Genomic DNA, 14,104 nt, shown 5'->3' with positions numbered 1-14,104 from the left:
GTGGCATTGGGTGTATTTTTTTCCCCCGTTGCCCAGATCTTTGTACAGCGAGTCCCTTTGGACCCGGTCCATCTTTGACCTCCATATAAACTGGAAGATAGCCCGGGTGACTGCAGCGGCACAGGTTCTGGGAATAGGTCAGACCTGTGCCACGTATAATAGCAATGACAGTGCCTCACACCTGATGACCAGGTTTTTTCCACGTGATGGAGAGCGACTGAAGCTTCCATCTGCCCAGTTTCTGCCTCACTTTGCTGATACGCTCCTCCCAAGACTTGGTGCACAACCCAGCTCCCCCGAACCAAATACCCAGCACCTTCAGGTGGTCGGTCCTGACGGTGAAGGGGATCGAGGATTGGTCGGCCCAGTTCCCAAAGAGCATGGCCTCGCTCTTGCCTCAGTTTACCTTGGCCCCCGAGGCCCGTTCGAACTGGTCACATATGCACATGAGTCTGCGCACGGACAGCGGATCCAAGCAGAAAACGGCGGCGTCATCCATGTACAGGGAGGCCTTAACTTGCAGGCCCCCGCTGCCGGGAATAGTCACCCCTCTCAGGCTCACATCCTTCCTGATGGACTCGGCAAATGGCTCTATGCAGCACACAAACAAGGCAGGAGAGAGAGGGCAGCCCTGCCTGACTCCAGATCTGACTGGGAAGCTATCTGATTCCCACCCATTGATTGAAACTGCACTGACAATGTTGGTGTAGAGCAGTCTGATAAAATTGCAGATTCCCTCCCCAACGCCCATTTTGGAGAGAACATCTCTCATATACCTGTGTGATATCCTGTCAAAGGCTTTCTCCTGGTCCAGGCTGATCAGGCAGGTGTCCAACCCTCTGACCTACACATAGGCGATCGTATCCCTGAGGAGTGAGAGACTCTCAGCGATCTTCCTGCCCGGCACAACACAGGTTTGGTCAGGGTGAATCACAGACCCTAGAGCAGACCTGACCCGGTTGGCGATTACCTTTGACAGAATTTTGTAATCTGCATTCAATAGTGAGATTGGTCTCCAATTTTTGAGTTCCTCCTTCTCCCCCCTCCGCTTGTAGATGAGGGTGATGATGCCTTTCCTCATGGATTCACTCATGGTACCTGCTCGAAGCATACTGACATACACCTCCAGCATGTCCTGGCCAATCAAGTCCCACAGAGCAGAATAGATCTCGACCGGTAAGCCGTCGCATCCGGGAGTTTTATTCTTTTCGAAGGACTCGACGGCCTTGGTCAGCTCGTCCAGAGATAGCGGCTGGTCCAGCCTCTCGCGTGTTCTGTCGTCTAAGACCTCCATGATAGAGGACAGGAACGACTGGGAGGCCGCGCTGTCGGTCGGCTTCGCGTCATACAGACTGGCATAGAAGGATTTACTGATCCTCATGACGTCAGCCTGAGATGACGTTATCTAGCCATCTTCTTCCTTCAGGCTGTTGAGGTCCTCCGTGACATCCACCCCCATCGTCTGCAGCAGGAGCAGGTTCTGCATACTTTCCTGGAGCTGGGACAGTTTTCCCCGCCTCTCTCTCGCCTCCTGAACACCTTTGAGGATGAAGAACCTCTTGATGTTCCCTTTTACTGTTTCCCACCAGTCTGCTGGGGACTCAAAGAGGGGCTTCACTGTTCTCCAACCTGCATAGTCCCTCTTGAGCTCCTCAACGTTTCCCAGGGTCAACAGCTTTGTGTTCAGCTTCCACGTTCCCTTACCAGCCCGCTGCTCGTCCTGTAGGTGACAGTCGGCCTGCAGGAGGCAGTGGTCAGAGAAGAACACCGGCTTGATGTCGGTGGATCTGACCAAGAACGTTCGGGACACAAATAGATAATCTATCCTTGAGCGGATAGACCCGTCTGCCCGTGACCAGGTGTATCTATGCCGCGCTCCATCTGCAGGGGTGCTGAAGACGTCGTGCAGCTTGGCATCTTTTACCGTGTCCATCAGGGCTATGGACGTGGTGTTCAGTTTACTGTTCCCCCCGCCGGATCGTCCATCTGCATCAATGATACAGTTGAAGTCTCCGGCCAGAATGACCGGCCTGGACGTAGCCAGCAACAGTGGAAGCTGCTGCAGGACAGCCAACCGTTCACTCTTACCCACTGGGGCATACACATTAATCAGTCTCAGGGGAGCATTCCTGTACGTGACGTCGGCGACGAGGAGGCGCCCGCCCACCACCTCCTTAACCTCGGAGATGGTGAAGTTGCCTCCTCGCAACAGGATACCCAGGCCGGAGGCGCGGCTATCGTTGCCCCCCGATCAAACTGACGGCCCATGGGCCCACAAGCTCGACCATCTCCTGTAGCTGCTGAGGTGCGGTATCCCACACTTCTGCAGAAACAGGACGTCGGCTTTAACGTTGGCCAGGAAGGCCATCGTAGAAACACATCGCGTAGCCGATTTGATGCTACGCACATTGATGCTGGCAATTTTTAACCCCATTTTAACAGCTTACAAGGTTGACACTGTCCATTTGCTGCTGGTCTTGCCCCTCTGGGGTAGCTGTGTGCATCCCCATGGTGACGGCAAACTGCTGGACCTCCCAGGGCTGAGGTAGGTGTCCGGCTCCACGCTGAAGCCATTTCCCCGCTCTGGTGTCTTCGGGTCGGGCCCAGGGTCCGCATAGTCCAGTTTTCCATCTGACAGCGGGGCTGTCACAGGACCGCTGCTCCCAGTTACCTGGAGCTGTGGGCCGGTGGGTACCTCTTGGTTCTCACCGGGTGGGGGGAGGGCTTTACCCATCCCCTCAGAGGGATCGTCCTTTCCTGCTTGGGCGGTGCTGCCCTTTTTCCCCGCAGCGCTGTCTCTTCCTCTGGTGACGACCCTCCTTGCGCCCGTCCTCACCGTCGGAAGAGCTGCCTGTATCTTCGTCGTGTAGGTGTCACTTCCCCCTTCGCTGGGTGGCTTTAGGAGGTTTCCTCTTCCTGCTTTTGACAGTAATCCAATCCTCTGCCTCCTTTGTTCCCTCCTCTTCCATTTCCTCCGTCTGTCTTGAAGGAGTTTGGATCGGCTGCTGCATCTCCCCGATGTCTGCCGTCTGCTCCGCTACAGCCTGCCCTTCCTTCAGGCTGCCTCCAGACACCGTTCCCGTGCTGTTTTGTGGTACCTTGCTGGTCTTAGGCGGTCCACGGCTCATGTTGCCACCTCCGGCCATCTGTGCATAGGTGGCGGCCCCTCGTCTTGGGCAGGCCTTGTACATGTGGCCCGCCTCTCCGCACAGATTACAGTTCTTGGCCTCCTTACATTCCTTGATCGGGTGGCCTTCCTGCTTGCAGTTTCGGCAGACGGTCACCTTACAATCCGCCACCATGTGGTCTGACCTCCTGCAGGTTCGGCACACTTTTGGCTGCCCTGTGTATGTCAGGTAACCTCTGCTTCCTCCGATGGCAAAGCTGGAGGGTGGGTGGAGGATGTTCCCACTGGCATCGACCCTCAGGGTTACCCTGACCTGTCGTTTGCTGATCCAGATCCCGAAAGGATCGACCACATCGGTACTCTCTCCCTCGACCTGGACGTATCTCCTCAAGAAGGTCAGGACATCTGCTGCTGGGATGTGAGGGTTGTACATTTGGATTGTTACAACCCGACTCCTCTGTGCAGGAAGCACACACAACGGGACCGCCGACAAGATGGAGAACAGAGGTTCCCCTTCCTTCTCCTTGAAGACCTTCAGGAGCTGCTCGCAATTCTTCACGCTCCTGAAGGTCACATCGAAATAGCCTGCCACAGGGAAATCCTGCAGGCAGTACACGTCCTTTTTTTTTTAAGTGAAAAAGAAAACCCTTTATTTTCTCTTTAAAAATAAATCAAGTTTTGCATACACTCAAACATGATTCACCTCTCATTTCTGAGACAATACATTTGTTCCAGCTACAAAATAAATGCAAGTTTTTGCAAGGAGTCATAAAAAATAAACTCTTAAAAAAACTGTCATAAACAGAAGTGAACATAAAACAGAAGTACATGAATCAAAAATTCACTTAGTTGAAAGAGGGTTCCATTCATACTTCAGGACCTTCACCACCAGGAATAAGCATCGTTATGTTATTTCCATTCAATAGGATTTGGTCCAGTTTTGTGATTCTTCTGCCTTCTGGTGTGATCTCAAATTCAGTAACATCTTCAAGCACCATGTTGACAAAATCATCAAAACCAAGCAGTGTTCCGACAATCTCCTTATCATTTTTCATAACAATATGAATCCGCGAGCCAATGCATTTGTCCACCAACTCGAGAGGCAGCAGCTGAGACGGATTCGTTGCATTCAGCGCCACCTTGACCAAGTACACGTCCGCTGCTTCAAACCCGCGTCACTCCAGCAAAATCTTCTTCACGAACACTGTCCGATCGACCGGTGTGTGCTCCTCCACCTTCTTCACAGTCACCCTGACTGTGTTGCGAATGCCCTGGCCAGGGCTGCGAGCAGCTGCTGAGGCCATAGCTCTGAGGTTGGCTGGTACCTGAATTGGCATTAGGCCGAAGCCAGCATAAAGATCCACCAAGTGCAGGTCAGCACAACCAAACGATCCTCCAATGTCCAATCACGATCCAGCGATGGTCTCCAGCAGCTCCGACGACTCACAACACGATCCCCGTGGTTTCTCCCCCGCCAGCACACGTCCGCTGCGTTGAACCGACAGCACTCGAGCAGAATCTCTTCCTCTGGTCCTCAGGAACTACACATATTCCGAGCCAAAAGGCCGAGACGTATTTAGTAAAAGGCGAAAGATTCATACGATCTGAAGAGATCCCAAGTCTTACTTTAGGCGCCTGCCAGTCTGGTTACTTCCCTACAAGGATCTCAGTGATGTTGACTGCGTTCTCTGACTCCTCACCTCTCGATGATGCTGACTGCCTATCACAGAACTCTCACCTCACCCACCATCTCATCAGGTCCAAGGTTCATCTTACTTAATCAAACTGAGCCATCAGACAGCCTTAAACAATTGGCTGTAACAACCCTGGGTTCTCAAGCAGAGGGCACATGTGGCAGGAATGGTGTAGTACTGGGGAATGCCTCCACTGTGTGGACCAGCATTCACTGTGTGGACCAGCATTCACTGTGACCTACACTCAAGCACAGAAACAGTTAAAAGAAGGGTTTTGGTATAAATGAAAAGTCTTTATATACTTCAGATTAGATATAGGGCCATTTAATATCATAAGGGAAAGAGCAGACAAGACAATATTTATATTTGCTTATACTTATAAACAGGCAATGAGAGATGAATTGGAAACTCATACTACCAAATCAATTAATTAATGCAGACTGCTTGGTAACTCACCAAATGAGGAGCTGGTTCAGATTCCCTGTAAAAACAATACATCAACAGTATAAAAAAACAAAGGATATGAAAGGTAAGCATTAGGCATCAAATTGTAATGGGACTTCCACACAGACACAGTAACATTTGAACAAAGATGAAGACAGAAAACAGAAGATTTAGGCACAGGAAGAAGGGATTGATTGAGAAGCGACCATAGGAATGTGAAAGTGGACAGCGGACAGTGCAGTAACAGATATAGTGTTATAATGATGCAAAACAAAGAGATCTAACAGTGGACAGATTATCCTGATGCTGCTGCTAGGTACAGTTCAGGGGTAAATGTAGGTTTAAAAAAGTCCTGCAGCATTTCTATAGCAACTTTTTAAAAAATGTAGCAATTTACAATAATAAATACTTTTGAAATGCAATTTCTCCTTTAGTGTAGAAAATACAGCAGTCAATTTGCACGCAGGAAACCATTGTGCTAATGACTAGATAATGTGAGATTTTAGTGATGTGGATTGTGAAATAAATATTGGCCCAGCACATTGATGAAAACTTCTCTGCTTCACTTTGAATAGACAGCATGGGATCTTTTACATTCCTCTGATGGGCAGATGTGTCAATCCAAAGATGGCATCTCGGACAGTGCAAAATTCCCTCACTACTGCAGTGGGAGTGCCAGTCTAAGTTGTATATTCAAGGTACTGCACTGAAACTAGGACATACAATTTCCTGATCTAGAGGAAATTTTGACCCTTGATTCACTGGGCAAACAAAATGATTAGGATCCTCTTTTGGCAAGTATCCTTCCTGTGGAATTTTCCTTTTTAGATCACATCCAGGTTATCAAAAACTAGAGTGTTTTATGACAAGCGAAGCTTGTACACTTGATATTGTGTAATACTTTCAATTGTGGAATCAGATTCTCTACAGGCCAGGTGTGACCACACAACCTTAATATAAATAGGGTCTGTGAAGCCAACAGAAAGGGAAGGACATCATCCAAACTAAAAACAAATACAGCAGGTGCTGGAAGTCTGAAATAAAAAGTGTACATGCTGGAAATACTGGTCTGACAGTATCTGTAAAGAGAGAAAAATAGTTAATATTTCAAGGTCAAAGATGTTTTCTTAAGTAGTATCCACTCAATATGAAACATTAACTGCATTAACTGCTTCTTTCTCCACAGATGCTTCTAAGATTTATAGCACACTTTTTAATTTAAGAATATCAATCCAACTGTCTCTAGTCTGGGAGCAGAGTTAGTTGCTTTCAAGTGTTTGCCAGTAGGGACAGCAAGAGGGAGTGGAGGAGAGGCACAGTAGCAAAGTAGGTTAGACTCAGGTGCCGGGCGAGATTCAGAGAGGGCAGGATATGGAGAAAGCAAGTGACTGCAGATAAGAATAAGTAAGGGTATGATAATATTGAGAGTTGATACTGGGCGGAGTTTGATTGGCACTCATTTTGAAATAACTGAATCTTTTACTGCTCTCGCCTCAAATAAAAAAAATTGCTAGAAGCTCACATCTTCAATAGGAAAGAATTTATGGAAAAAATGCGAAATAATACGACTTCTTACCTTGGGAACACTGTCCTTTAACATCCAGTTTAATTGTGCTGGTCGACAATAGCATTTGTTCCAAGATAAAGTCTGTTAGCTTCAAAAGGATTTGCTTTGTACTGCGACCAATATAAGATTCAAACAACGGGAACACATTCTGACCAAAGAAATACCAAATGGGCTTTAACTCATTGAAAAAGACTTGATGCAGCTTCTTAATGAAATTCAACAGTATATTTTGAATATTGAAGGCATCAGTCCCCATTCTTGACCTATTTGACTTCACACTGGGTGCAAGAAACACTCTGATGTGTTCACTGAAGGATCTTCTGCTCATGGTTGAAGTAATGTAACAGACTTCACTCTGTATGGACCTCAGGGCAACTTTCCAGTCGACTCCCAATGGCTTCAACAATTTTTCAACAAATGCAAAGGAAGATGTAGAGTCCTGAAAGAGATAGAAAAGCATCTGGGGCAGTCGTTTGTCCAGCTCTGAACTTGTAGCTCCAACCTGACTGCTGAACAGAACTTGCCAGATCATGTAATAAAATTCCCATTTGTTTGCTTGAGTTGCACTAGTCATTGCCAATTGAATGGCCTCCAGTACAGCAGAATCCATTGAGGAAGCTCCAACATGATGGGCAGGATCCAAAAAGCTCCACAGAAATGTCCTTAAGTTATGGTAACTGGAGCGAGTTATGTTGTCTGAAATCCTTTTTTCTATGTCTAGTTTTACCTCTTTAGTTGACATTTTTGTGTTGTTATGTTTCCTGAATATTGAATTCACAGATTGCCACTTGGTTTCAGGATTTTGAGGCTGCCTACTACCTGAAGACACTGAAGGGAAAATAACACACTGTAAAAGTCATATTAGTTTCTGAAAATCCAAATTAATGATTTCAATTAGACTGCTAATATCTCTCTCTACAGAGATTAAAGAATCTATATTCAATAGTTGTCATGTTCCCTATCTTTCAGTACAGAAGATTTTCAGGGTCATCCAAGGTGTTTTAAGATAGTTAAATTATTCAGTATATTAGTTAGAGAGAAACCAATACGGAGGAAATCCAAAACAAGGAGGTTTAACCTTAAATTCAAAACTAGGTTACTCAGGGGTGAAGTCAGGAAGCACTTCACACGCGGCGTACTTGAAAATGTGAATTCTACTGCACAAAGCTGTTATGGCTGCCAGATAACTGAAAATTAAAAAAATTCAGATTGATATATTTTTGTTAGGCAAGGCTAAGGGTGATGAATGTACTCTCTGAGTTAATGTACTGATAAAGTATGATCTAATTCAATAATATAAGGAATCAATAGCCTCATCTTTAAACCTACAGTGCAGAAACAGGCCCTTCAGCCCAACCAGTCCAGAATGACCCTCCGAAGAGTAACCCACCCAGACCCATTCTCCTCTGACCAATGCACCGAGCACTATGGGCAATTTAGCACGGTCAATTCATCTAACCTGCACATCTTTGGACTGTGGGAAGAAACCGGAGCACTCGGAGGAAACCTACGCAGACACGGGGAGAATGTGCAAATTCCGCACAGACAGTTGCCAGAGGCTGGGGATTGAACCTGGGACCCTGGTGCTTTGAGACAGCAGTGCTAACCACTGAGCCACCGTGTTCCTATCTTCCTATTAACTTCTGTCGCAGTGTAACAATGGCTTTTCCGTTCGAATAAATGTTTTGTCATTAACTTTGGAATTTCCTCCCCTCCTCTGGTGAAGGTGGATGGCATCTTTCAGATATCTTGCTAAAGTGCTTGATTCCCATGTAGAAGTCTCAATAGCAGGTCCCTGCAGAGTGTCAAAGATTGGGAAGAGGTGTGTCATTCCAGCCCCATGCGCATTAAATGAATAGCCTATTCAGTGACCTCCTTCAATTAATAATCCCAGTAAGGAGCCCTAGCTAATGTCCTCCCCTCTGGTTCAAAGCACTGAGGTGGAACCAAGTCCAGGTAACGTTACAAGTCAGGACTTAAAGCTGCTCCACGTGGCTCAGCATCTTATGAAAAGTTTCAGTTATCACATATAAAACTTGAAAGTCACCAGTGGTGACAAATGAAATGCAAAGATTATAAGAGACTTGTGCATAAAACCTAGACTGACATTCCCACTCCAGTATTGAGACAGCACGATATCGTCAGGAGTATTGTCTTTTAGCTAAGACGTTCAAGGGTCAACCACCTAAAGCTACTTCATCAATGACTTTCTTCCATCAAGAAGTTGGGATGACAACTGCACTATGTTCAACACCAACCAAATGCAGCAAGGCCGGGACAATATTCAGGTTTGGGCTGATAAGTGGCAAGTGACAGTGCCAGGTAGTGACCATCCTCAACAAAAAAGGATCTAACCATCAGCCCAAGACATTTAAAGATATTACCATAATTGAGTCTGTCACTATCAATAACCTAGGGGTTATCATTTAGCAGAAACTGGACTTGACTGGCCACATATAGTACTTTCCAAGGCCACATCATCTATCACTTAGAAAGTAAGGGGTAGCAGATACATGGGAACAGCAAGACCTGTCACACACTATAGGCAAAAGTGAGGACTGCAGATGCTGGAGATTAGAGTCAAGATTAGTGGTGCTGGAAAAGCACAGCAAGTCAGGCAGCATCTGAGGAGCAGGAAAAATCTACATTTCAGGCAGGAGCCCTTCATCAGGAAGGGCGGATGAAAGGCTCCTGCCTAAAACGTTGATTTTCCTGCTCATCGAATGCTGCCTTTTCCAGCACCACTTAAATCCTGTCACACACTCTTTCGACTTTGAATTATATTGTCTTTCTTTCATTGTCACTGGGTCAAAATTCTGGAACTCCCTTCTGACCATCATTGTGTCTCCTTAACACTCAAAGGACGATAGCAGTTCAAGAAAGCAGCTCAGCACCACCTTCCCACAACAATTAGGGATAGGTAATAAATACTGGCCTAGTGAGTGACAACTAAATACCATGAACAGATGAAAAATGTTAAAGTGATGCCAGTCTGCTCTCTCAGATGGATATAAAATATTCTGTGACACTATTTTGAAGAGGAGCATTCTGGGTCAACATTTAATCTTCAATCAACATTAAATAGACCTGATCATTTTCATGTTGTTTTGCAGGAGCTTGCTGTGCTTAAATCAATTGGTGAATTTCTTACATTACAACAGTGGCTATATTTCAAAAACACTTGATTGGTTGTAAAGTTATTTGGGATGTCCTGAGGTTGTAATGCAAGTCTATCTTTCATTACCTGTTAATATGAGGAGAGCAAGAATGATTGCCTTCATCATTTTATTAATTACTCCCATAGCTCTTCAACTTGTAACTTGGGTCGCCTGTTGCTGCAGCTGTAGAAAGGTGATTTAATGAATACATTTATGAGGTTGATAAGACAAGATACAATCATTCGGTATGCTTTCAAATTTATTAATAAACAGCCACAAAGCGCACCTAAATCTACAGCCATCATTTGGATGACATTTTCATAAATCTCTGTATTTAACAGAATTGAGCTACACAGGACAGGAGGCTGCAGTTTGATCCCTATTCTATGCAAAGTTATGCAAAGAAGTGGTAATCAGCCACAGTGATAACTTCAACCTTGCAGGGAGTTAATAAGGGCAACATCCCCACTTTTCATCACTGTACAGTGACTCCCAGCAGAGTATGGTACCCAGTGTCTGAATGGTAAGTGGATCAGATTCAGTCATGATGGACTACAGAGGCGAACAGCCACTTTCAGTCCAGACAAACACAAAGAACGGGTTCAGAGATAAAAATCTCAGTCCAAGTCATAGCTTCAGATGAGAAAATTGAAAAACTACATTTCTATTCCATTATAAATCAACTGCATACCTGTTTTGCTAGTTCAAAACAAAAACCTGCTGTACCACATGGACCCCCGCCAGGTGGATGCAAGCTGCAAATGGCAATATTTCGAAGCACAGCAGGAGAGGTCTCTTTGGTGCCATATTCACAATATCTCTATATTTCCTATATTATAATAGAGACTGCATGTCAAAAGGACTTCACTGACTGTAAAGCATTTTGATAAGCCCCAGGGTGATAAATGAAAATCTTATTTCTTGCTGTCATTTGTAGGGGACAGTCACAACTCACAATGATGTTGCAAGGCATGATAATTCATCAAGAACATGCGCAGGATAAGTGGTGACACATTCCTGATAAGTGATCAGTGCATAAATACACAAACTTCATACATGCATTAACATAACTTTTGCAGAGTGGCAGAAATGACAATGTTCTGGGCTAGATTAAATCTCTTTTGTTTCCTCTCTCAAGTCCATCCCACAGAGCAGCACCCAGAATTGCATACACTATTCTAGCTGCAGCTGACTTACTCTAATAAAGGTTTAGCACAATTTCCTAACTTTTCAGTTTATGCTTTTGTTCCTCAGTCCAAGATCTCACATTATTCACTAACCGCTGTATTAGCCTATCCTTTCACCTGCAAAACTTTGTTTGCAAACACCTCACCTTTTGGTTTTTGTGCTGCATTTAAAACTATCATATTCCTTTATCACTTTAAGACATTTCAATTAGATCGGATTAGACATTCCAAACTCAATGATATACAAATCTAATCTACATAACCTGCCCTCATAATATAAACCTTTTAAGATATAATGCCATTCTGGTGAACCTGGGCAGATCAGGACTGAGGAGATTCAGACTACTGGAAAAACTACCTCCTTCAAATTACCTGTAGTGTTTTGAAGGATGATTAAGACATAATATCCTAATAAATACTCTTTGCAGATGTCCCGAATCTGTTATCTCCCATTCTGAGATTTTTATATGAATAAAAGACGTGGGAAAATTAGCTCAAACAATTCAAAATTGTACTTTATTACTCTAATTACCCAGGAAGAACTACAAGAACTACTATGTTTATTTCTTCCTTAAAACCTTTTAATTTGGTCAGCTTAAAGCAAAACTCACCCAATAGTTCAGTGTGCTTCAGAAATTCAGAGCGAAACTGACGAATATTCCACAGAAGATGGTTCAGATTAAAGTTACTCTGGATTTGGTCCAGATTACCATGTGGATGCTGAGCTAGTCTGGTACAGACTGTCCCCTTTTGCTTCCACCATCTATTTCCATTCACATTCTCAAACCCATTCAATGGGCACGGCACCATTGTCCAAAAATTATTTCTGTCAACATGTGATCCAAGATTAAGGATCAAGTCCTCCAGAAGGTGGAAAAACAAGCTCACCCCATTTAACATAGATGTAAAGTGGAAATTGGAAAAAGAAACAATTAATGACTTGACATCAAAGTAATTTTAGACATGGTGTAATTCTAACCTTCGCTAATTAAACCCAGGACTGAGCTGTAAAGATGCTTTGAATGGGCAAGGCAGTTACAAAACGCGACATGTGAATAATACATGGACTTGCTTCTGACCCCATTCTCAATAGTCTCTCTTCCAGGCTAATGGGAAGGATATCACATTAATCTGTAACCCAGTCAGTTTGCAAGATGATTAAAACATAAAAGGAGCCAAACATCATGTACGAGCCAAAATGTCCCACTCTTGTATTAAAAGGTGCAGTGCAGTCTAAATGAGAAGCAACATGAAGCATGCAATAATTACCTATAGTGTTTTGAGGGATGATTAAGACATAATATCTTAATAAATACTCTGCAGATGTCCCGAATCTGCTATCTCCCATTCAAAGGCTCTACTTAATTCTCATTTAAATGTCATTCATTGTCTGTGTGAACTTAAGTATAAATGCATAGATGGCTGTATTTTATATCGCTTATGTATTCTACTGGCTTTCTTAAGCACCATTAGGCTGTGGGCAACAAGTGAAAATGCTGGAGGGAAATGGTCTGGGGCGGCAGAGGGAAGTAACAAACATTTACAGGAATGTCACTGGACATAACAGGTCAAGCTCTTTCCATTGAGCACTGGCTGAATCACATCTAGAGTATTATGATGAATGCACACTTTCCTTTGAGATGTGGAGACACGGGGTGAGAACAAAGTTTCATTAGAACAAGGTCCAAATTGGGACGTTGTATTTCCATCGGTTTATTAATAAAGGAATAGAGTATTAAAGCAAGGGCATTGCACTGAACCTTTGTTTAAAATAAACAGGTTAAGCTAAGCTGGAGGCATTTTAAGAAGTATGTCCAAGTCTTCAAGAGGGAGCAGAGATTTACTGTCATATTATGGGTGAGGGGCTTCAGTTATACGAGATACAGGAGCAGTTGACATTGTTCTCCTTAGATCAAGATGATTAGGAGGATATTTCAGAGGTTTTAAAAATAATGAATGGTTTTGATAAAGTTAAGGAAAATCTGTTTCAATTAGAAGGACCAAAGGACAGAGATTTTTGTGTGTTTAGCAAAAGAAATAGAGGTGACACCAAGAACCCTTTTTTAACCCATTGAGTTGTGATCTGAAATGCAATACCCAAAAGGCTGGAGGAAGCAGCTTTAATAGTAACATTCAAAAAGAGTTATATAATTATTTTAAAAAAGGAGAAAATGTACAGGAACTAGGAAAAAGAGAAACGCAATATTTCGAATAGATACTTCAGTCACTCAGAAAGGGTGAAGGGTCCTGACCCAAAACGTTGACCGTCCTGTGTCTCCAATGCTGCCTAATATGCTGTGCCTTTCCACCTCCACATTTAATGGGGAGGAAAGGACACAATAGCCTACTTCAATTCTGTATTTCTATCTGTTTCACAAGATAAGCATTTTACTGTAAATAACTTTGGAAATTAAACTGACTCAATAGTATAAATTACTACAAATCTTGCTTATAGTGTACATTGATAATCACTATAAAAACATTTCTGATGCAAATTACAATTTTAAGTGTTAACACTGACCTGCTATGACCTTCACCAGCTGGTACTGAATAAACTTTCCCATAAAAATTGCACAAATTATTTTCTTTAGAAGAGAAATCATTTTTCTCCGAGCATCTAAAATTGCCATGATCTAAGTAAGTTTAAGCAACAAAAATTCAAGAGAAATATGCTCATCCACGGAGTTGTCATTTGTATCTTCTAGTATCTTAACATTCTGTGAATTATGACAAAATGATTAAAAATTTGAATGACCCAGACCTTCATTTATCTTAATTGCCCAGAGCTCTCTGAAAGCAAGCTGTCAGACGACAAGACAGAAGAGACAGAGGCACTGCTTAAAACATTAAACAATGATTTCTTATATTTGACGCGTAATTCAATGAGCTGGAAGGAGAGTTGAGAAATTGGGTTATTAAAGTGATGC

The 14,104-nt window shown here is 43.8% G+C and overlaps 2 protein-coding genes across 2 annotated transcripts in view; both read right to left on the bottom strand.

Moving 5' to 3' along the window:
- Nucleotides 1-11,453, bottom strand: part of strc1 (stereocilin 1) — an 83,855-nt gene extending 72,402 nt beyond the window's left edge. The window contains exons 1-3 of the mRNA XM_087981440.1: nucleotides 10,077-11,453; nucleotides 6,842-7,660; nucleotides 5,278-5,302 (exon numbers count right to left, since the gene is read on the bottom strand). Of these exons, the coding sequence (XP_087837566.1) occupies nucleotides 5,278-5,302; nucleotides 6,842-7,660; nucleotides 10,077-10,134 (902 nt within the window). The 5' untranslated portion in view covers nucleotides 10,135-11,453. The remainder of the gene's footprint in view (nucleotides 1-5,277; nucleotides 5,303-6,841; nucleotides 7,661-10,076) is intronic.
- LOC122540835 (U6 snRNA-associated Sm-like protein LSm5) lies at nucleotides 3,748-4,280 on the bottom strand. Its single transcript, XM_043677052.2, has one exon. It carries the CDS (start codon nucleotides 4,180-4,182, stop codon nucleotides 3,994-3,996), a length of 189 nt encoding a protein of 62 aa, XP_043532987.2. The 5' UTR covers nucleotides 4,183-4,280; the 3' UTR covers nucleotides 3,748-3,993.
- Nucleotides 11,454-14,104: the final 2,651 nt, after the last annotated feature.

Source organism: Chiloscyllium plagiosum, unplaced genomic scaffold, assembly GCF_037043375.1.
Source record: "Chiloscyllium plagiosum isolate Xiang-an unplaced genomic scaffold, Cpla_swu_hap1 HiC_scaffold_39, whole genome shotgun sequence".
Lineage (NCBI taxonomy): Eukaryota > Metazoa > Chordata > Chondrichthyes > Orectolobiformes > Hemiscylliidae > Chiloscyllium > Chiloscyllium plagiosum.
The sequence above is the reverse complement of the archived record's forward strand: the minus strand, read 5'-3'. Positions and strand labels throughout refer to the sequence as shown.